The sequence below is a fragment of the Erythranthe guttata genome, chromosome 12, assembly GCF_056151865.1.
Source record: "Erythranthe guttata isolate IM_541 chromosome 12, IM_541, whole genome shotgun sequence".
In the NCBI taxonomy this organism is placed as follows: Eukaryota; Viridiplantae; Streptophyta; class Magnoliopsida; order Lamiales; family Phrymaceae; genus Erythranthe; species Erythranthe guttata.
In genome coordinates, this window is record NC_142544.1 from 296945 (window position 1) to 319290 (window position 22346).

General features: G+C 34.7%; 4 protein-coding genes, 1 non-coding gene and 1 pseudogene across 6 annotated transcripts in view; 4 read left to right on the plus strand and 2 right to left on the minus strand.

The window, feature by feature from the left end:
• Positions 1 to 22346, plus strand: part of LOC105972963 (putative mannitol dehydrogenase) — a 54820-nt gene that overhangs the window by 7012 nt on the left and 25462 nt on the right. The gene's annotated exons all lie outside the window — the stretch shown is intronic.
• LOC148766140 (uncharacterized) lies at positions 2659 to 5516 on the plus strand (annotated as a pseudogene).
• Positions 12287 to 15984, plus strand: LOC105973036 (PHAF1 protein At3g51130). Its single transcript, XM_012998030.2, has 15 exons — positions 12287 to 12591; positions 12937 to 13019; positions 13337 to 13411; positions 13543 to 13610; positions 13691 to 13796; positions 13882 to 13942; positions 14040 to 14206; positions 14318 to 14380; positions 14528 to 14575; positions 14688 to 14801; positions 14905 to 15004; positions 15092 to 15168; positions 15297 to 15401; positions 15624 to 15685; positions 15797 to 15984. Exons 1-14 carry the CDS (start codon positions 12498 to 12500, stop codon positions 15669 to 15671), a joined length of 1209 nt encoding a protein of 402 aa, XP_012853484.1. The 5' UTR covers positions 12287 to 12497; the 3' UTR covers positions 15672 to 15685; positions 15797 to 15984.
• Positions 15908 to 18199, minus strand: LOC105973037 (putative pectinesterase 53). The gene is made up of 4 exons (XM_012998031.2): positions 17724 to 18199; positions 17436 to 17625; positions 16911 to 17353; positions 15908 to 16328 (listed from the first exon to the last, which is right to left on the minus strand). The coding sequence occupies exons 1-4, from the start codon at positions 18077 to 18079 to the stop codon at positions 16178 to 16180; spliced, it is 1140 nt and encodes a 379-aa protein (XP_012853485.2). The 5' UTR covers positions 18080 to 18199; the 3' UTR covers positions 15908 to 16177.
• TRNAE-CUC (transfer RNA glutamic acid (anticodon CUC)) lies at positions 19142 to 19214 on the minus strand. Its single transcript has one exon. It is a non-coding gene; the product is annotated as a tRNA-Glu (tRNA).
• On the plus strand, positions 19255 to 22333 carry LOC105972999 (DnaJ (DUF3353)). 2 transcript variants are annotated; one of them, XM_012997989.2, is made up of 5 exons: positions 19255 to 19341; positions 19815 to 19997; positions 20088 to 20191; positions 20905 to 21349; positions 21961 to 22333. In XM_012997989.2, the coding sequence occupies exons 2-5, from the start codon at positions 19864 to 19866 to the stop codon at positions 22109 to 22111; spliced, it is 834 nt and encodes a 277-aa protein (XP_012853443.2). In that variant the 5' UTR covers positions 19255 to 19341; positions 19815 to 19863; the 3' UTR covers positions 22112 to 22333. The 2 variants fall into 2 exon arrangements, with proteins under 2 accessions (XP_012853443.2, XP_088682648.1); XM_088826522.1 differs by having other exon boundaries at positions 19270 to 19341; positions 19841 to 19997.

The window sequence follows — 22346 nt, forward strand, 5'->3', positions numbered from 1 at the left end:
TCACCACCACGGCCATCACCACCACCGCCAAAGATGCCGAGTCTATCGCCGGAGGAAGAGGAAGAGGAAGAGGACGACGATGACTTTTTCGAAGAGCCCCAAATTTTTGAGAGTTCGCCGAAAGAAGAAGAATCGGATTCAACTGATATAAAGTGGGACGAAGAGCCGAAAGAAGAAGAATCGGAGTTAACGGAGGTAATTTGGGACGAAGATGAGGAATTAACCACATATGAGAATGAAGAACTACAATGGATATTGGGAGATTTCCATGTTGTTGAAAGAAAAAAGGACGAACAAGAATTGGTGATTGTGAATGAACCGGAATCTGAAAAGGTAATTGAAGAGGCTTATTTATCGGGAAAAATATTGAGAATTTTTCCAAAAGCCTTGAGGAGTTCGTTCGATCAACATAAACAATGTGGTAAAGATCTTGATCGTTCGTCATGTTTTTCGGATTCACTCGGGACGCAATTCGATGTAGTCAAACATAGGTGGAAGCGTAAAAGAGAGAGCTGCAATAAGAGCTGCAATTATTGGAACCTTGAGGACAAGGTTCATTTCAAGAGGGGTGGTTTGATACGATATATTATATATATCGATTAATTATAAGTTAGTTAGTATTTTATTATTTAATATATTATTTAAGTATTGATTTAGTTAATAGTTTATTATTAATTAATATAGTAGTTAGGTTATTATTATAGGTTTTCATAGTTAATTGAGTAACAAGTTATTTGTGCAGCCGTAAACTTAGATTGGATTAGGTTAGGAGAGTTAGAGTCATATTAGGTAATTAGGTCTTTTGGTTATTTAAGGGCTCAAACCCTACGTTATTTGATATGAAGAGAAATAATAAAGAAGAGTTTTCTTACGTTTAGTAAAGAAATCTTATGATACACAAGAGATCGCATCAACAACTCACAACTTCCCAATCGTACTAAAACACACGCTATATTTCTTTCATCTAATTTATTCATCTCCTAATTTATTTCACTAATTAGTAAACTTTTAAGTCTTTTTTTATTTTAAATTTCTTCATGTTTTAAGTTGGAACATAATTTCTGAATTTCGTCAATTTCTATTTCTCCACTATAATTTTATATATAAGATCTTGATTTTTCATTCCATTTTAATTTTCGAAAGTTTACTTTTTCGGTCAAATATCACGTATGTGGATAAAGATCATATTTTTATTCGGAACAAGTTTTTTCATTGCGATTTCCAATATTATTTTTTTCCAAAATATTTAGAAAATACTTGGAATTAGTTTTTCATTTCTCCAAAAAATTGTAAACGACTAAATATAATCTTAATTGTAATGTAAATCCAAGCTAACATATTTTATGAACACATAATAAAGCAAGAAATAAATGCTAATTAATCCACTTCATTTACATACTTCTTCTCTTTGATTATGTCATTATAACTTACAATGAAGACTTCCTTATTTTCATACCTACAAAGCCATCATCCATTAAAAGTAAAACATGAAATTTAATACTTTTAAATTAAGACATAATTCTAAATTTAGGAAAGATAAGTCATTTTCAAATAAAGAAAAACATTGTTCCTATAATGAAGAGAAGGAATATAATAATAATTTCCTTCTCTTTATTTCCTGATAAAGTTCATTTTCTATTTATTTATTATTATTATTATATATATATATATATATTTTTTTTAGGATATCTTAATAGAGTCTTTAAAATGAGTCCATATTTAGGCCCGGCCCAAAATAATAAAGGGCCATTTGTAAAACATTTTTTGGGCCATTCCTCAAAATCTTCTTTCAATACATTTTTCTTTTAAAAAATAAAATAAAAAGGGGAAACTACAGATAAATCCCTAATCCAAAACTCAACTCACAAATCAGTCCCTAGGTAGTTTCCCCAAGCAATTCAGTCCCTATTCACGCGTCTGACATGCAGATCAGTCCCTAATGTGAATTTTGAATATTTTATTATATTCTCTTTTCACTCTCACCCTTTTCTCTCTCCTGCTTTTCTCTCTCCTGCTTTTCTCTCTCTTCATCTTCTCTTTCTTTCTTCATCTGCTCTCTTTCTTCTCTATTTCTTCTCCCTTTCTCTCCTCTGGTTTGCTCTTTTTCCGGCGAAAAAATCACTGTAAAACCCACCCACCCCACAATGGCTACAAATGATGTATCAAATGATTTACCCGCTGTGATTCTTGGAAGTTGTCGATACAAAATGGAACTTCACATTATTTCCATAAAAAGTAATTCGACCTTAACGGAGATATATGGTGCTATTATCAACAAATGGAATCATATCCATCCAGATGCACTGATCCTCCAATACTTGGCTCCTCGGGAAAGATTGTATGTGACATTGGGCAGTGATGAAGATGTGGAGAATATGGTTGCATTGCATCTGATAATGAAGATGAGTGTGGTCGACATTGTCGTGATCCGCAAAGATGAAGCTAATTCGCGTGGAAAGAGGGTTCGCACCGATGGCTGGTAGGTCTCCATCTTTTTATGTACTACTGAAATGCATTTCTTTATGGTTGTTAATTATTGTGTGATACATAGTATAAAATATGGCACATAATAGTATCATGCTAATATAAATATAATGGTATGGACGTATGGTACTTACAGTACGTAACCTTGATCTGAGTAGTATGGGTGATAGGTAAATTTGGTACTGCTGGTGGGAAAACATAGTATCATATAATGAGGAAGATAGTACGTAACCTTCATCTGAATAGTATGGGTGATAGGTAAATTTGGTACTGTTGGTGGGAAAACATAGTATCATATAATGGGGAAGATAGTACGTAACCTTCATCTGAATAGTATGGGTGATAGGTAAACTTGGTACTATTTGTGGGAAAACTTAGTATTATATAATGGAGAAGATAGTATGGAACCAGTGCATTGTTATGATATTTTCATGTACATTGTTATTTGGATTCCACTCTATTGTAATCCATTTTTAAAATTTTTTTGAAACCAAAAGCGGCGATCAATCGATGGAAATCGAGGGTAATCCGCTTGGAAATTCAATTGATGCATGGAGACATTGCATCCGTGGGGAGAATCAGTTTTTTAAAGATCCTGATGATTTTAGGCATATGCTGAAAAACTATTCTATTGCTAATAATCGATCATTTAAGTACATGAAAAATGATCAACAAAAGATCATAGCAGTATGCATTGACGAAAACTGCAAATGGAGGGTTTATGCATCATTGTACAAGTCAGATAAGTTATTTAGCATTCGCAAGTGCAATCTTGAGCACACTTGTGGTGATGCTACTCTTCGTACAAGGGGTCATCCTAAAGCCGATGCTACATGGATTGCTCAAATTATGAAACGAAAATTGAGAACGCAGCCAGCTTACACACCATGTGGTATGTTAGAAGATATCCGAGACGATTATGGTCTGGAGCTTCAGTACTACACAGCATGGAGGGGTAAAGAAAAAGCAATGCGTCATATCCATGGTGATGAGACGACATATTATGATAAACTGAGACGCTATTGTCGTGCATTAAAAATGCATAACCCTGGTAGCATGGCAGAGTATGAGATTGAACCTGCTACTCAAAAGTTTATTCGAATATTTATTAGTTTTGGGAGTTCTATTTCCGGCTTTCATCGGTGTAGGCCGATGATATGTTTGGATGGGACTCACATTAAAAATAAGTACAGTAGAACCTCGATAAATTAATACCCGATAAATTAATAACCTCGCTTAAATAATAAATTTTCCCGGTCCCGACTCGGGGACAACGTGCTAAATTAATAATTCGCTAAATTTATAAGATAATACACATTCGAAAAATTTAAGAAGCCCCATATAATATATAAATTAATAATGCATTAAAATAATTCTTAAATTACATGGTATAGTTCATATTTTATAGATCAATGAAAGTTTCATACAATACAATCTAATTGTTGCTTGTTTCTGTTAAAGTTCACATTACCATAAATCTCGTCCCTCACTTTTCTTAACATAGTTAGAACTTTCGGTATAGTTTTGTCATAACTCAATATAAAATCGTTCTATATCATTGCTGCTTTAAGAGCTTCCGTTCGTGAAACGGGCTCTATAATGCATTGACGAATGGTACAATGAATAATATACACGTAAAATAATTAAAAAAAAAATGTATTTATTGAAAATAATAATAAAAGTAATTTCATAAATTAATAATTTATTAATTAATGTATAAATTAATAATTATTAATTTATCGATAAGTTAATATTTCGCTAAATTAATGAAATTTTGATGGTCCCAACAGTATTAATTTATAGAGGTTTAACTGTACAAAGGATGCTTGCTTTCTGCTGTGTGCAAGGATCCAAATGATTCCTTATATACATTGGCATACGCAGTTGTTGATGCTGAGAATGATAAAAACTGGGAGTGGTTTTGCATTAAACTGAAACAAATTCTAGATCTTCACAATGACAATAGATCTTTTACCATTTTCTCTGATCGTCATTCGGGGCTTCTTAAAGCCGTCCCGTTGGTATTTTCTAGTAGCCACCATGCATATTGTTTCCGACACTTGGTGGATAACTTTAGAACTCAGGTATTTTGATTCTCTTTAATATGCAAATTGGAACGTACCATTTGTCACCTCATGTCATACTTTTGTATAACATGTTTCATACTTTTGTATAACATGTTTCATACATTTGTGTAACATGTGTCATACTTTTGTATAACATGTTTCATACATTTGTATAGCATGTTTCATACATTTGTATAGCATGTTTCATACATTTGTATAACATGTTTCAAAATAATATAGGTCCTGAGGAAGTACCCATTGCACAACAAGTCATATTGGGCGAGTGTTTTACATAATGCTGCATATGCTCCTACTCGGCAGGAGTTCGATGCAACTATTTCTCGTATAGTGCAATCTATGCCTCTCGCGGCATCATTTATTTCGAATTCTGATCCAAATCATTGGGCCAATGCCTATTTTTCTGGAGAAAGATGGGGAATCGTGAACAATAATCAGGCAGAAAATTGGAATGGTTGGGTTAAAGATGCCCGATCTTTGCCTGTTCCATCCATGATTGATCACATACGGATCAAAATAATGGAGATGCTAGTTAAACGACAAGGAAAAAGTTTGGCAATGACTGGCATATTGTGCAAGAAAATTCTAAAGAGATTAACAATCAATCATATGGCCTCTCGTTCCTTAAAATATTGTAGATCAAGTAGCACCGCTTTTGAGGTATATGATGAGGACAAGTCGTATAAGGTTGACTTGCAGTACAAGACTTGTTCTTGTAAATCATGGCAATTAGAAAAACTTCCATGCAAACATGCATGTGCATGTTTGGAGTCAAAAGGATACTCAGTATATGAGTTTGTTGATCCATGCTTTCATATTGATACGTACAAACAGGTATATCAATTCACGATTAACCCAATTCCCTCGTTTGATGAGGACTTTGACTTGTACGATGCGTGTAATGCTCCGCCCGATGTCTTTGTTAATGCACCTGATTCGAGAACTTGACCGGGGCGTAGAAAGACAAAAAGAATTCCTTCACAAGTGCAAACTCGTCAACTGAAGTGTACTCGTTGTGGGAAGCCTGGACACAATCGTCGTACTTGCACACAACCAATCTGACTAGCAATTTTTTTTTAATGTAAATACTGTCTGCATTTGTGTTACTTAAACTAACTAGTTTTGTTTCTAATGTAAATTTTATGTTTTTCATCAGGGAGGACAAGATGGAGGAGAGCTTACATGATTGCCCATTATGTTATTCAAGTGATTGAAGTGAATGAAAACTGGCTGTTTGTACTTTATTATTATGTGATTTGTACTATGTTGATTTGAACTTTGTACTATGTTTCAATTTGCACTATGTTTTTGCTATTTGTAGTTTGTACTATGTATTAGGTACTCTGTTCATTGATGGTTTATCATTTTCAGTCTAATGGTACTATTTTTATTTACACATGGTATTATCTATGAGATAGGATGGTATGACTTACTCAATTTATGACCGTTACAATATAGCCGTTGCTTATAATATAGCCGTTGCTTATTGTCAGAACTAGTCAAGTCATAATATGACCATAAATGACACATAGGCTCATTTGTTTCTAATTCATGGCTTCTTCGAGTAGCACCACTCAAATGAGTGGGTTAAAATACAAAAAAGGGAAATGCAAGCGTCTTGATTGTGGGAAGAAAACAATAATCATGGTTTCAGAAACTATTTCGAATCCCGGAAGGTTATTTTACTGTTGCCCACACCATGGCTACTCCCATTGGTGTGAACCATTTGAAGTTGGGCAAACTTTTTCCAACTCAAATCGTGAAGAAAATGAAGCTACAAGTGCGTCGATGAACCAAGTCCATCAAGAAAGTGAAGTGAAGAATTGCAATTCTGAAGGTGGAGTAGTTCATAGTTTGATAGTGTTGAATCTAGTAATATTTGCAGTCTACATGCTATGTAAAACCTATGTACTGTTGTTTAATTAGTGAACATAAGAGTACAATGTATAAGCTGGTAAAGTTCGGGTTATTCGTGACTATAGTACGCTTTGTTCACCAATTAAGTATAATGTTTAAGCCGTTAAAGTACAAGTGAGTCGTCACTATAGTACGATTTGTTCACTGATAAAGTATATGTTTGCCATTCATATAGTATTTTTACACTCTATATATTATTGTCGGGCCAATGCATCCATATGATCGCATTTTAAGACACAACTCTTCAGTTTAAGACTATTAAGAATGAATGGAGACAATGTGGGAGTCGATCAACATCGACTATGGTAAGAATTGAGGAAAGTATTAGTTTTACACTTGAGCATTGTAGACTTGTATGAATATATTGTATAGTATATGAGTATCATGTATGAAATTCAACATATTTATGGGATCTTGTATTCCAAACGCAACAATAATGCTCACCTACCTTAAAATAATCATTTAAAACATAATTTATGCAACTCCCGTACTTATTGATCATTAAAACGTCGATGAAATTGGTACAATTCAATTCATCAAAAAATATAGTACGCTTTGTTCACCAATTAAGTATAATGTTTAAGCCGTTAAAGTACAAGTGAGTCGTCACTATAGTACGATTTGTTCACTGATAAAGTATATGTTTGCCATTCATATATTATTTTTAAACTCTATATATTATTGTCGGGCCAATGCATCCATATGATCGCATTTTAAGACACAACTCTTCAGTTTAAGACTATTAAGAATGAATGGAGACAATGTATGACTATATTGTATAGATATGTGTATCATGTATGAAATTCAACATATTTATGGGATCTTGTATTCCAAACGCAACAATAATGTTCACCTACCTTAAAATAATCATCTAAAACAATAATGGAGACAATGTGGGAGTCAATCAACATCGATTATGGCAAGTTTTTTGTGAATACACATGTGAAGTACGCTTTGTTCATCAAATAAGTACAAGTCTATTGTTGACAAGGTATCTTCGAATGGACTAGAAAGTATTTGTTGCTCATTTTTATGGTACGCTTATATTCTTTATACAAACTAATTAATCGCAAAATAAAGTACCATGTGTTCAAAAGGCAAGTACATTTCATCGAAACATATAGTACAATGTATACAATGAAAAAGTACGAGTAGAGCTAATCAATAGTATTATTAGCTCTACAACAAAAGGACAGATTGTTTATGGCATAAAAACACATTCACCTGTTCATTAATTAATTACAAAAAAGACAAGAACCCCAAAACACTTCCACTCCCAGTTTTTTCACAATAACGCCAGATCTATTTCATATTTAGCTTCCACTTCTACTCCCCGATGCCTCAGAAAGATAGCTGCTAGTTTTGGGCGAAGTATTTTGATATCGCAAGTTTTTGCCTTAAACCAAATATATTCACTGTTTACAGCATGACAATATGCCCACATGCAGACAAACAAGCCGCAATCAAGGTTCCCATCCTGCTGCCTGCATCCATGAACCCATTTAGCTTCCGATTGTATCTCCAACCCAGACCTTCTTTCAACCACCTTGCTGTAAAACGAGGCCTACGAAAATAAAATATTATATTAGTCTACAACAATTCGCAAGAATAAAGAATAACTAATTACAAGAATATGGGCTTACGACATAATCCGCAATTCCTGGGAAATTCGGAGAATAGTCTATGGAGTTCCAATGGTAAATACATTTATCTATTGGGTTCAGAACAAGCAGGAACCAGTGTTCACTGGAATTGATAGGTATCATGACAAATGTTTTACTGAAGATATTTGCTGTGTTTAGCTTGTCAAAAGCCATCGTTCCAAAAATAGTAAAATCATTGAGAAGACGATCAAACATGGCATCGCTCATTCGTTCTACGTCCACCCGAGGTCGCGACATTAACTCTTGCTACGAAACATAATAGAGAATATTAGATAAACATTGTAATGTATGCAAAATTATTTGTTAAACCACTATATACCTGGGCAGGGGAGTCAAGGTAATCAATCTCATGTCCATGTTGGTTCATGATAGATTCTGAACATAATAGATTCAAGTACAAATCTATGTGTTCTGCACTCAGCATTTCATCAAATAATAGTTCGCACATATGCCTTCCCGTCAATTGATGTGGGCCTCTCTCCACAATAGTTTCACTACAGTAAGACATAACCACGTACTATTGGATAAGTAAACTTGTACTATGTACAAAGTTACTACATACTATAACATGTGGTCAACATATACTATTGGATAAGTAGACTTATACTATGTACAAAGTTACTACATACTATAACATGCAGTCAACATGTACTATTGGATAAGTAAACTTATACTATGTACAAAGTTACTACATACTATAACATGCAGTCAACATGTACTATGTATTCACTTGACATATACCATTAAAGACATTAACATGTACTATCAAGGTGGTTGTGCTCTTACCCTAAATCAACACTTTCCAAGAACAGATCCAACAATATCCTATCTTCTTCGGATATTTGGTCACGACGTACGTAGTCCTTTCTTCCCCGGTAATAATCGGCAGTCTATACAACGAATAAATCACACCAATTATGACAAAAAATAATAATAATGTAATACTAATATAATCATAAATACCTTGATCCCAGGGACTGAAACCGAAACCTTGGACACAGGAACTTGTTTACGACCACGTCCTCGTCCTCGTCCTCGCACGCGTGGAACTTTGGCCTTTGACTTTGGCCTTTGACTTTGACTTTCGTCTCCTTGATTTCGCTCTCTTTCTTCACTTCGCTCTCCTTCACCTTCCATCCCCTCTACTACATTTTTTTCTCCTTCTTTTTCCCTTTCCTCTATCTCTATCTCTGCCTCTATCTCTATCTCTTTCTCTGTCTCTGTCTCTCTCTCTTCTTCTGTCTCTCTCTCTTTTTCTATCTCTCTCTCATTCTCTCTCTCATTCTCTCTCTCTCTCTCTCTTTCTCTTTCTCTTTCTCTTTCTCCTGCTCTTTCCATATCTCTATCTCCTTCTCTTTCTCTATCTCTTTTTCTTTCTTTCTCTTACTCTGCATTTTTTTTTCTTTATTTTCTTCTTCTGTTACATTCCCCCTCTTCCTTTTTATGTTATTCTTCTTATGCTACAACTAAAAAAAACAATAGTACGAAACATGTTATACAATAGTATTATATTAGTTGACATATAGTATGTTCCAATGTGAACGGAAGTATGAAGTTTAGGGTTTATTGTATTAATGACTTACAGGTGTTGCTTCCACGTCTCCAATCTCATCTTCACTACTCTCAGAACTTATTTCAACAAATCTGTCAGCACTAATTCCAACAACTGGACCAGAAATTACTTCCAAAACCGGAGAAAGCAACGCTTTCTCTTTCGGGTACACAGAAAATGGTATAACCTAATAAACGTAAAAAATTGTTAGAAAATACCTAATACTTAATATATTTTGTAACTCAAAGTATTACCTGCACTTGTTTTATCTGATCAAAAAGCAACCTAGCTGCTTCTTCATCGATTGGGATTTTGCTGTCTTGCCACCGGAAGAACCGGGGAAATTTGTAAACACTGGTGCTAACCCCTAGTAACGTGATCCTTTCATGCACCCATGCCTGCGTATTTGGGAATCAATATTAATTGGTATATTCAATATAACATAATATATATTCACTATTAGATATCACTTATCAATAAGCCGATAGTGCATCCATCAAAATACTTCAACCCCCCCTTCAGATACCCCTCCATATTCTCAACAAGAATATCATACACCAACTTTCCCCATGCAAAAGACCCTAAAACCTCCAAATCTTCAACATGCGGATAAACCCACCTTTCTAACGTTTTGTTCCCCTTTGGCAGTAGAATAGTATTAAACAGATAAATAGTGTACAATCTGCTGAAATCTTCAACAGATTGTTGATCGGTCATAACTGCATAGGCCTCCAGTTTATAACCAATATATGGCCTCGTCATTAAAGATAACTTACCATCAAAAATACGTGTGATGAAATCAGTGTCTCTGCCATCCATATTCACATCCACCGGTACGCCTTCGTACTGCAGCCCTAATACGATAGATAATTGCTGCGGAGTGAATTCCAAGCGTATAGTATTTCCCCCAAACCAGAAGGCCCGATCTTCTGGATTGTACGCTTGCATGAGAGACACAACCCTATGGAAGCTGTGGTTTATTTTAGGCATGTCCATGTAGTGATAGAAGGGATTTTTCTTCAGTACTTCATGATGTTGTTTCTTCATCACTTTTTTCACACCTTCCATAGTTGTTTGAAAGGCCCACGGTGAGCACCTGCAGCCTATTGATAGCTTGCTGCCTTCTTCTTTTACAACAATTCCTGCAATTACATACACATAAAACAAATACAATTATAACAAATACAACGTACTATAAAGTTCCACATGTCAATACCATCCGAAGTCACTAGTAATACTATTCAAAGGCACTAGTAATACTATTATGGCATATGACTTATACTACAGGACAATCAAACATTATACTTCTAGTACCACATGTCAATACCATCTGAAGTCACTAGTAATACCATTCAAATGCACTATTAATACTATTATGGCATATGACTTATACTACAGGACCATCAAACATTATACTTCTAGTACCACATGTCAATACCATCCGAAGTCACTAGTAATACCATTCAAAGGCACTAGTAATACTATTGTGGCATATGCCACATGCTACAGAACCATCAAAGATTATACCATCGAAATGCACTATTAATATCATTACTGCGCATGATACTATAGAACCAGTACGAAAAATACAATAAGCCTCTTTCCCATATCCTATATGAAACCCTTGTTAGGACTCAAAATGTTTTGGGGACATGCTAATGTCACCGAAGAATAATACCCATGAGAAAACTGTTACAAAATCATGAAATTGGACAACAAATAAATGATCTTTGCAAACCCAAACAACAGAACAACAAATATTGGAACCGATTTAATGATTAGGGGAAACACCGAATAAAGTGGAGGCATAATACCCATGAGTGGATATGTTCAAAATCATGAAATTCTATAACAAATAAACCTTTTTGCCATGCTTAAGCAACACCCAAATGGGTCTGTTTCCAAGAAAATGAAAAAAAAAAAAAAAAAAATCAAACCTTGTTGTTTGCCCTGCTTCACCATTGTTTATAAATGGGTTTGTTTATTTTTTATTTTTCTGTTCGCTTTATTATTTTTCTGTGGTTTGTTGATTCTTCGCGCTTCGTAATTTCTTCCTTCTTTGTTCTTCGTTTCTTCTTGGTTTCTCTGTTCTTCGTTTCTGCTTGGTCTGAAAATGGGTATAAGAACGGTGGTTTTTTTCTGCGCCTTTTTAGCTTCTTTTTTGTTGTTTGATTTTTGAAATGTAACGGGCAAAGAGCGTGTAATACAAACGGCGCGTTGGAAGTTGTAAAGAAGTTATGTAAAATTAGTATAAAGTAAAGGGTATTTTAGTATTTGCACATTTTATTAGGGACTGAACTGCATGTTAGGCGCGTGAGTAGGGACTGAATTGCTTGGGGAAACTACCTAGGGACTGATCTGTGAGTTGAGTTTTGGATTAGGGATTTATCTGTAGTTTCCCCAAATAAAAATTGCAAAATTTAATCTAAAATTTAAATAAACTTATTTCATGTGTGACAAATTCAAAATTTCTCCACTTATTAAATTCAAAAAAAAAAAATTGGATAGTCACCTCAGCTTTTACAGTTCCCCGAAAAGCCCTTGGCAAACTCGTATATTACATGAACCCAACACAAACAAATACTATGAAAGGGAGAAACAAATAAAAATTCAATCTTTGTTGCTTCAACAACATTTCTTATCCCCACCGTTTCGATTACTTCTTCGATCATTCGTTCGGGTTAAATAAAAGATTCATCTTTTTTTAGTTGGAAACCCATAATTCATTGTCGGTTTCGTGTCAATCTGTCCGAATCCCATAAATACTTCAATCCGATCTCAATTCGGTTTTGAAGTATGCAGAGAAGTAGACGAAGGTGCGAGGGTACTATCATGGGCTCGATCGTACTCGATCTTCGCCCCGGTATCGGCATCGGCCCTTTCTCTCTCGGTAAGCCCTAATTCACCTCTTAATTTGATCGGTAGAAATCCTGTTTGATTAGAAATTGCTTCTGGACTTTACCCCTTTAAACCTGGATGCATAATTGATTGGGACTCTGTTCACCATTTTTCTCTCAGCTCGTTATTGATTCTGTAATCATGGGGCCTTTTTTTTTTTTTTGGGTTCGATGTTCAAATGATATTTTTGGGGGATTTTCTGATAAGGACACAGGTTGTGTAAGCTGATCAAGTTTTTGATTGATTTTTTTTGGGGGTTCTTCATATATAGTGTTGTTTTATAGTGGAAGTTGTGCATAAGATGATGTTTATAAATTTATTCGACGGTGAATTTCAGGGATGCCGATATGCGAAGCCTTTGCACAGATAGAGCAGCAGCATAATGTTTATGACGTTGTTCATGTCAAGTACTATGACGAGGTTTGTCATTGATTTGATTGGTTCACAATGGCGCTAAAATCGATCTGTTGCATGCATCCATTTTTTGTGAGAAAAAAAATTGTGTTTTATTGTACATGCCGAGTTTGATTTTTGTAGTTTAGATGAAGTACTCGTTTACCTTGCTGCATCCATGACTTTGGTTGTGGTTATATTGTCGGTTTTGTTGATTAGATTTCGATTGGATTTTTTTTAGCAGTTTTCTTGTTTGTCGTTTCTAATTCAGAGGTCTTCATTTTGTTACATTATGTCATGTAAAAGAATTACGCAGACACTTATTCATAACCTTTGATCTGCAGGAGCCTCTGAAGCTTGACATCGTTATTAGCTTTCCTGACCATGGATTTCATCTTAGGTTTGATCCTTGGTCTCAGGTATTTTCTCTTTAAATAAGATTCTGTTTTTTTATTTCAAAATATAATTTTGTCCAATCAAAAAGGATTTTTTATTCTGTTCTAGCACATATACATCAACATCCTGCTCAATATTTTATTCTCTGTATCAGAGGTTGCGCCTTATTGAAATTTATGATGTCAAACGGCTTCAGATGCGTTATGCCACTTCCTTGATCGGGTAGGATCTTGTGCCAAAATTCGAAGCTTTTTAATTTTTTATTTTAAAGAATTGATTTTTTACATAGATTTTACTTCCAGGGGACCATCTACTCTAGCCACTTTTGTAGCTGTCTATGCTCTTTTCGGGCCCACATATCCCGGCATTTATGACAAAGAAAGGGGCGTTTACACTCTATTTTACCCAGTATGTTGATTAACTAATTAATTTATTTATTTCTCGTGCCATTTCGTATTATCTATTAACAATTCGTAATCACTTTATTTCACAGGGTTTATCCTTCGCTTTCCCAATTCCCCCACAATATGCTGAATGCTGTCACAAACGAGAAGGTAATAATTTGTCAGTTACGTCTTTTCATTCAGACAACAAGATCCTCTATTCATGGTGCTAAATTGTCCTTTCTGCCCCTGTCTTTGCATTTGAAAGCCGAACTGCCGTTAGAATTTCCAGACGGAACAACTCCAGTTACTTGTCGTGTCTCGATATACGACTCTTCTACAGACACTAAGGTTGGTGTAGGATCTTCAATGGCTAAGGCAATTGTACCTCCTTTGCCCGATAAGAGCCTCTACATGGAACAAGTGCAAGTCACGGTCGGATATTTTCTTAACCTTTCTTCACATTTGTTTTTCTTTTCATGAATATTTAACTTTTGAAAATTTGCAGTTCACCTGAATTAATATATCCTGTATTTTTTTTAATAGTTAGGGGAAGAATTATGGTTTACTGTCGGTGGCCAGCATATTCCTTTTGGTGCATCACCACAGGTACGAATGCTTTCGAAATGATAATGAATTTTTTTTATTTTTTAAATTTTTATTTATAAAATTTGTCGTATATATATATATATATATATATATATATATATATATATATATATATATATATATATATATATATATATATATATGCAGGATGTATGGACTGAACTAGGACGCCCCTGTGGAATTCACCAAAAACAGGCATATATACCTGTTTTAATTATTCGTGTTTTCTTACTTTAACTATAATTTTTAGTTTTAATTGGATTAATTTATGACGTCGAGTGATTATTAAGTTTTGTGAGTGGCTCAGGTGGACCAAATGGTAATCCATTCAGCTTCGGATCCTAGGCCAAGAACAACCCTCTGTGGGGATTACTTCTACAATTATTTCACCCATGGCTTAGATATTTTATTCGATTGGCAGGTACTATTTCTTTTTTTAATTTTATTATTGTGAAAAAAAAATCGTTGTTGATCAAATAAATAAAAATATGGAGTTTTGAGATGATTTTGGGCATGTTCTGCAGACTCATAAAGTAAAGAAGTTTGTTCTGCATACCAACTATCCCGGGCATCCAGATTTTAACTCATACATGAAGTGCAACTTTGTTATATATAGTTCTGATTGTAAGTTATTCACCTTTTCTCAATTTAATTTTATTTTACGGTGAAGGAGATTAACATCAATTAATTTTTTTTATTAATATATTTCAGTTGGTGAGACAATGCATCAGGATGTGAATACCTCTAAATATGGCATTACCCCTAGCACAAAGTGGGAACAAGTCAAGGTGACACATGTACATTTATTATTGGTTTAACCAAACATACTTCATTTTATTCGAACAATTGTTGATCCTATTAAAATTGGGATATTGTGTTTTGAAATTCCCTGCATTTTATTTTCAAAATTATGCAGGAAATTCTTGGTGATTGCGGTCGAGCTGCTATTCAAACACAAGGCTCTACAAGCAACCCTTTTGGATCTACATTCGTATATGGTTATCCAAATGTTGCCTTTGAGGTGAGTCCTTTACTTCAAACTATTTGGCCTTGTTTGCGTATATTGATGGGATTGATAAGATCTTTTTTTTTTGAAATAAATAAATTTATCTGTCGAGGGCTTGAAACCAAAACCAAAAACATTTGACGAACCTTGATTATATTTGTCTATCAAGTCCTATCATGATTCCCAAACAAGGCCTTACAGTATTTCGGTTTCTTTGGATATGCTTACAAATTACAGGTGATGAAGAATGGATACATTGCAACTGTAACTCTTTTCCAGTCTTAGTATTCTACAGACAGGTATTTTCTGCTGTTATATATTCTGTATTGCCATGTGTTCTTTAATTGTGTTTGATCATCTAATTATTGGTAATATCCTTTGTTTTTGCCCTATGTTTTTTTTGTCTGCAGGAGCAGAGGGCAACTTGTACAAAGACAAACGGTTGGAACATAGTAATGTTATGGCATTGCACAAAGGTGGGAAGTGTTGGAACATGTACAATATGTAAACTTGTTTGTAAATAACATCTAAAACATATTTATTTATTTATACATTGCCAAAATAGCATGTTCTTTTTTTTACTTGAAAAAAAAACAAACAACAATTGTATACATCTCTGCAATTATGTTCATACATGTCAAGATTGCAACATACAATCCTATAGGTATAACATAAATGACTAGCTATTATGAGAAAAGAATTAATGTTGCATCGTACTCTCCCAAACAATATATCCTAATTAATATATATATATATATATATATATATATATGAAAAGCTCTGTTATTAGATCATAAATTAGTGAGCCATTCATGGCCATCAATGAAGCTAAGTGATACAAATGGCTGAGCCTCTTGCTTTGTGAGCTCCCTTGCCCACGATACTCTCCCACCATAATTCGCTCCGGGACCCGAACACTTGAACTGCCCGTAGAATACAGTCCTGCACGAAAAAAAGAAAGAAAGAAAACCCCGATATTTTCAATTCGTATTTCATCTAACTACATAATACATAGTTATATATTCTATAGCATGCTATGAAATGCAATTTTAAAGCAAAATTACACGTACCTCCCATGAGGTTAAGCAAAATTACACTTAGACCCCTTATGTTTGATAAAATTATAGATACTTTCATTGAGGTTTGAGTTCAGGCTCTGTTTGACTATTTACTTATTCAAATTTCTATTTTTACCTTTGAACAAAATGTGAAAAACCCGTGAACAAAAAATTGAGTAAATTACACAACCCTCCCCTCAAATTTGGTCTAATTAAATATAGTATCCTTCACATTTCAAAAATAGTACAAAAACCTCCCTTCAAAATTTAAATTTTAATACAAACTAACTGGACTGAAATATTTTTACTCTAATCAATCTTTTCTAATTAAATCAACCGATAAATGTGGTTAAATGTTGGCTAAACTCAAACCTCAATTAAAGTTTGTGTAAATTTTCAAATCCGAGAGGGCCTAACCATGAAAATATTGAAAGAGAGGGAGCGATTGAGTAAAAAAGAAACTTACATGTGCCTCTGCTTATCACCCCAATCATACCATCCACGTGGCGTGATAATTTTATCCATATACGTATAAGCAAACACCACTCGAGAAAAACTCCCCCAAGCCCGGCCCAAATAGAGGGCGCCATTACCGGTGACCTTGCAGTTGACAAAGGAGAATCCAGTTTCATCGAGCATACTCTCTCTCTTCTGCGCAGTTAGGGCACCGTAGTTGTTTGTCTTGGCGTGAAGGTGACAGCTGTCGTACAGAGAGAGGCCGTCTCCGAATATGAAATCCACCGAGCCTTGGATATGGCAGTTTTTGAAGTAGTGCCTCCCTTTGTGGTCGTATAGTGTGTCCTGCGCTCCCACGAATTTGCAGTTTATGAACGCCGCCATATCGGCGGAGATGCGGAGGGCCACCGCCTGCTTTCCGATGGCTCCTGCTAGCGGCGCTGGGGACTTATTCTGATACATTTCACTAACAACTTAAACTTTTGGTTGAACTGGTCATTCAACAATATATATATTATATTATAGAGATATATACCTTAAAGGTGATGTTCCTGGCAAGAAAAAAAGGAGCATTGACGGCGAAAGTAGCGGAGCCGTAAGTACCCAACGCCGCTCCGTTAGGTCCAATCCGATCAGCCGTGTCATCCCACCGGATTATTGTCTTTGCCGCACCGCTTCCTTCCAATGTTACGTATGCCATACTCGCCGAAATTTCTATCTTTTCCCTACATGCATACATATTTAAAATCAACATTATTATTTAATAATAAAAAAATTAAAGAAAGTGATAGTAATTAAAAAAAAAATGCATATATATGTATACCTGTAAGTTCCAGGACTAACCGAAATAACTACCCGGCACGGATTGAAAAGAGGGATAGAATTAATGGCCTTTTTGACAGTTGTGAAGTCTCCTAATTTAGGGTTCTTGTTGACTTTAATAAATTTGCAAGGCTCGAATTTGTTCTTGGCCTCGACGAAGCTGTTGGTAGAGTGGTTGCGAGAGCTCATTCGTTTTATCCAATCGAAGTAGCGCTTTTCGGTTTTTCGCAGCTCGTTGAATTTGGTCTTCTTCTTGGAATGTGATTTGGAAGAGTTTGCAGTAATAACAATATTGCTCAACAACAAGATTAATAACATTACACATAACTTCTTCTTGGACCCCATTATTGCTGTCATTTCTCTTTTTTTGCAACCTTATAGAGATTGTTTATAAGTAGTAGGAGAGAGAGAGAGAGAGAGAGAGAGAGAGAGAGAGAGAGAGAGAGAGAGAGAGAGAGAGAGAGAGAGAGAGAGAGAGAGAGAGAGAGATTGGGGGTATATGGTAGCTGTAGTAGTGTGAATGAGTAATGTGTCAACCCGTGTTATGTGTTGTCTGTTTTTGTCACACACAGTACAGAAACACCGAAACACACACATAATAAGAGAAGAAATGAAAATCCAAACAAATGCAATTTACCTTATCTATATTACATGGATTCAGTTTGTGCACCTATGTGAAAATTGTATTGTATTGTATGGCATCAGATTTGACAAATAACACACAAATCCAACAGTTTTATTACAAGGGGGGGAGGGGGACCACTGGAATAGTAGAACATGCAGCATGCACACATAATTTGTTGTCCAATTGTGAAGAAAAAAAAAATAAGATGATAAATTTGTTGGCAAAAAGATGTATTTTATTTCTTTGTATAGCAACTAAAGACAAGGTTCTAAAAATATTAATGGAAAGGTATAAAAAGGAGGGGTCTTTTTAGGAATTGAAGCATGCTGTGGAGTGGCAAAAGTCAAAATAATAGCTGGTAGTGATACATACCATACCTTGAGAATCCTACTCACTACTCCCTCAAAGTCTATACTATATATGCTATACTAGGTGAAATACATTGTGTATATATTTACTACTCATATATACATAATTACACATACACCCATATTGGTGTGTGTAAATTAAGAATAAAAATCCACATGATGTAACATTCACCGAATGTAGCATGAAAATAACCGATCAAGAATGACATAACTTGAACTATGATTGATTGAAAGAAGTGTCTAGCTTTAATTTAATATTTATTTAATTTATGCAAAAAAGAAAAGAAAATAGTGATAAAGGTATGATACTTTATTTATGTTTCTTAGCCATTTATTATAAATGTTCTTATTGGGCCCAACCGGCTATGGGCCGCCAACGTGATTTAAATAATATAAAAAATAAATACGGAAAATCAAAAACAAATTTTCCGTTGCCGGGACTTGAACCCGGGTCTCTCGGGTGAGAGCCGAGTATCCTGACCAACTAGACTACAACGGAATTGTAGTATTGATTAAATTTAGAGTATATTTAAAAACAACTTAAAAACTCGGAAGCAAAAACCCTTACTTCGGTTCTTCAACTCTCCATTGTTACTCCTATCCACTGTCGACACTCCTCTGCTCAGGTACTTGTGCGATTCTTCTTCATTTCCTGATTATTATGCTTTTGATTTTCATTTATATACATTTGCATTTCTTTTTTGGTTACTTCAATTGTAACATATGAAATAAGAACCAAGTTAAATTTCAATTTCACACAACGCTTCTGTTTTTTGGCCCCTTAATTTTTGGAGCTGTTGAAATTGTCGGCTGATGATATGCGCCGCTGATTACTTCTTCCTCTGTTCTTCATAGGTGATGGTAGCATTGGAGGTTTCCGATGCCTTAATTGCATATAGTTTTTGCCTTATTAGTGGATAATTGTTGTTTCATTGTACAGACATATTTTTGAATTGATTAGATTATTGTACTGTTTTCCAATTTTTAGAGATATCCTTGTGAAAGTGTTAGCAAGCATGAAGATATGCCAAAATTGTAGCTTGGATAAAAGTACTCATATTGTTTAATTTAATTTTTATTTTTTGTTTTGTTACTGCAGCCTTTGATCTTTGTATAAATTAGCAGCACTGTTTACATATTTAGCAACGATGTCGTCTGGATTAACTTATAGCCCATTGAGATATAGCCTTGGCTTACCAGCAAGAGGACATGGATCGAATAACAAGCAAGCTGCATTATTTCCAAATTTCCGTATATCTTTGGATTTGCTCTCTCTGCAAAGGTAAAAAGGTTTCGTAATTCGTGTATTAAGTTTCTGCGTTTATATAATTTGCCGTCACTGATTTTCTATGGGTTGGGTGCAATTACGTAGAAATGGTTTGGCTGCATCAACTTGGAGATTCAAACCACGACGTCATCCTTTCGTTAATTGTGCAATGGATGCTACCTTTGATGGTTCCTCTAATGACTCAACTGGTAATTTTTGTTGATTATTCGACCCTTTTCTTTATTTTTTTTGTTTAATGTGAGATATATTTTCTGATCTCCGGTACGCTAATCGTCGGTGAAAGAGTTCTTCTGTTTTAGGGAATATTCCCTTTGGTGCTAATACTGTTAAGAGTTATGTGTTATGAAGAAGGTGGATCAATAATGATATATTTCCAAATTCTTGGCAAGTTCTCTGCCCACTAGTAATAAAATCTGTCATCTTATCGAGCCAAGATGAAATAAACTTGAATTCTAGTCAATATTTGGTAAATAACTTATATATTGTTTGAGGTCACTCACTAAGGTCTAAGTAATTTGAAGTCGTCTTTTAAATGTATTATTGTTGGCAAAAACATTACTAAACTATGGATGTCGATAGCAGTTGGTGATATTTGACATGCTATTGATATTTATGGATTTTTGAGATGGCTCTTGTTGGAGTTTATTGCATTTAGTACCCCTATGCTATATAGAATTTGCTCAAAAACTCCATTGAAATCATCTATTTATTTCTCGACCCTCTAAATGGTGGTTTTTTAGGAGGTAGTTTGCTAAAAAAATTGTATCATAGGAGGGTTTTTTCTAATATTTATAAGATGGGAGTTTTTTAACAATTAAAGTAATCACATGGGGTGCTAAATACAATAAACTCGTTTACCATTTCTTATTTCTCGTCTCACATTGGATTCATCTTCTTACAGCTATCTTTCCTAGAATTAACGTGCGGGACCCATACAAGCGACTAGGAATCAGTAAGGAAGCTTCCGAAGACGAAATCCAAGCTTCTAGAAACTTCTTGATACAAACATATGGAGGTCACAAGCCCAGTGTGGATGCAATCGAATCAGCGCACGATAAAATCATAATGCAGAAATTTTACGAAAGAAAAAACCCTAAAATCAATATCAAGAAAAAGGTCAGAGAAGTAAGCCAGTCTAAATATATCCAGGCTGTTACGAGCAGGTTCCGAACACCATCCACAAATGTCATCGTAAAAACTGCCATTGCCTTTGTAGTGCTCGGAGCGTTGACTGTACTCTTTCCCACTGAAGAGGGTCCCACACTTCAAGTTGCTATTTCGTTGATAGTTACTATGTATTTCATCTATGATCGGTTCAAGAGCAAACTACGGGCTTTTCTCTATGGGTAAGTATGCTCTTTGCTTTTCCATATGAATGAAAGAACACATTTTTTTTTTCTTTCTATTATAATTCTAAGGAGTGAATCAACATAAAAAAGAAGCATAGTATATTCAAAATTCAGAAGTGTTCTGTAGGTGTGAATTATTGTTAGGGTTGGAAATTGAAACGGGAATTCCGAATTCCGCTTATTCCGATCTGAAAATTTTCTAAATTTGGAACTATACTTTTCATTCCAAATCCCGAAACTTCGGATTTTTTTTTTTGGGTCGGAAGTGGAATACGTATTAGATTCTGATTTCCGATCCGATTTTCATTAATGAAAATTACACTTATGATAAGTAATATTATTAGGCATTTTGTATTATAGGAATCCAAAAAATTGGAATTTCAGAATTCCGCAGATTTCGATCCGAAAATTTCCGGATTTGGAATAAGGTTTTTCATCCCAATTTCCGAAAAAAATGGAATTTTTCCGAAAGTGCTTGTTCCGATTCGATCTATTACACCCCTAATTATTGCCAAGTCTCTTTTGCACATTCGTGTTTCTAATTGACTAATGTTTGATTTTATTTTTCAAATTTATTTATTTATTAAATTGTTGTTATAATTGTGTAGGGCTGGGAGTTTTGCTCTTGCATGGCTTCTCGGAACATTCTTGATGGTTTCCGTGATGCCACCGATACTCAAAGGGCCGAGAAGTTTGGAAGTGACGACTTCATTGATAAGCTACATTATCCTTTGGGTTTCTTCTACTTATCTTCGATAATCGATTTTCTTTTTTGAAATATTTAAAACTCAGTTTTGTCAGATTAATCATAGCTGCTTCATGAGTTAATTTAAAAACTTCGAGTGCTTTATGCTCCTTCGATATCGAATTGCTGTTTTTACTGTTACAGGATATGTCAATACAGATTTAGTACAAGAATTTGTCTGTGATTTTCTGAAATTTTCAAAAATGCCACAAATTACATGATAATTTGTTCTGCAAGCTTTCTTTGTTT

Bases quoted from the DNA above. Each gene is read 5' to 3' on its own strand.
- LOC105973036 (XM_012998030.2), top strand. From the start codon at position 12,498: ATGCAGAGAAGTAGACGAAGGTGCGAGGGTACTATCATGGGCTCGATC. The intron at 13,611-13,690 runs GTAGGATCTTGT...TTTTACTTCCAG, and splicing joins TATGCCACTTCCTTGATCGG to GGGACCATCTACTCTAGCCA. The intron at 14,802-14,904 runs GTACTATTTCTT...CATGTTCTGCAG, and splicing joins ATATTTTATTCGATTGGCAG to ACTCATAAAGTAAAGAAGTT.
- LOC105973037 (XM_012998031.2), bottom strand. From the start codon at position 18,079: ATGACAGCAATAATGGGGTCCAAGAAGAAGTTATGTGTAATGTTATTA. The intron at 17,626-17,723 runs GTATACATATAT...GTATGCATGTAG, and splicing joins GTTAGTCCTGGAACTTACAG to GGAAAAGATAGAAATTTCGG. The intron at 17,354-17,435 runs GTATATATCTCT...GAAATGTATCAG, and splicing joins CCAGGAACATCACCTTTAAG to AATAAGTCCCCAGCGCCGCT.
- LOC105972999 (XM_012997989.2), top strand. From the start codon at position 19,864: ATGTCGTCTGGATTAACTTATAGCCCATTGAGATATAGCCTTGGCTTA. The intron at 19,998-20,087 runs GTAAAAAGGTTT...GCAATTACGTAG, and splicing joins GATTTGCTCTCTCTGCAAAG to AAATGGTTTGGCTGCATCAA. The intron at 21,350-21,960 runs GTAAGTATGCTC...ATAATTGTGTAG, and splicing joins CTACGGGCTTTTCTCTATGG to GGCTGGGAGTTTTGCTCTTG.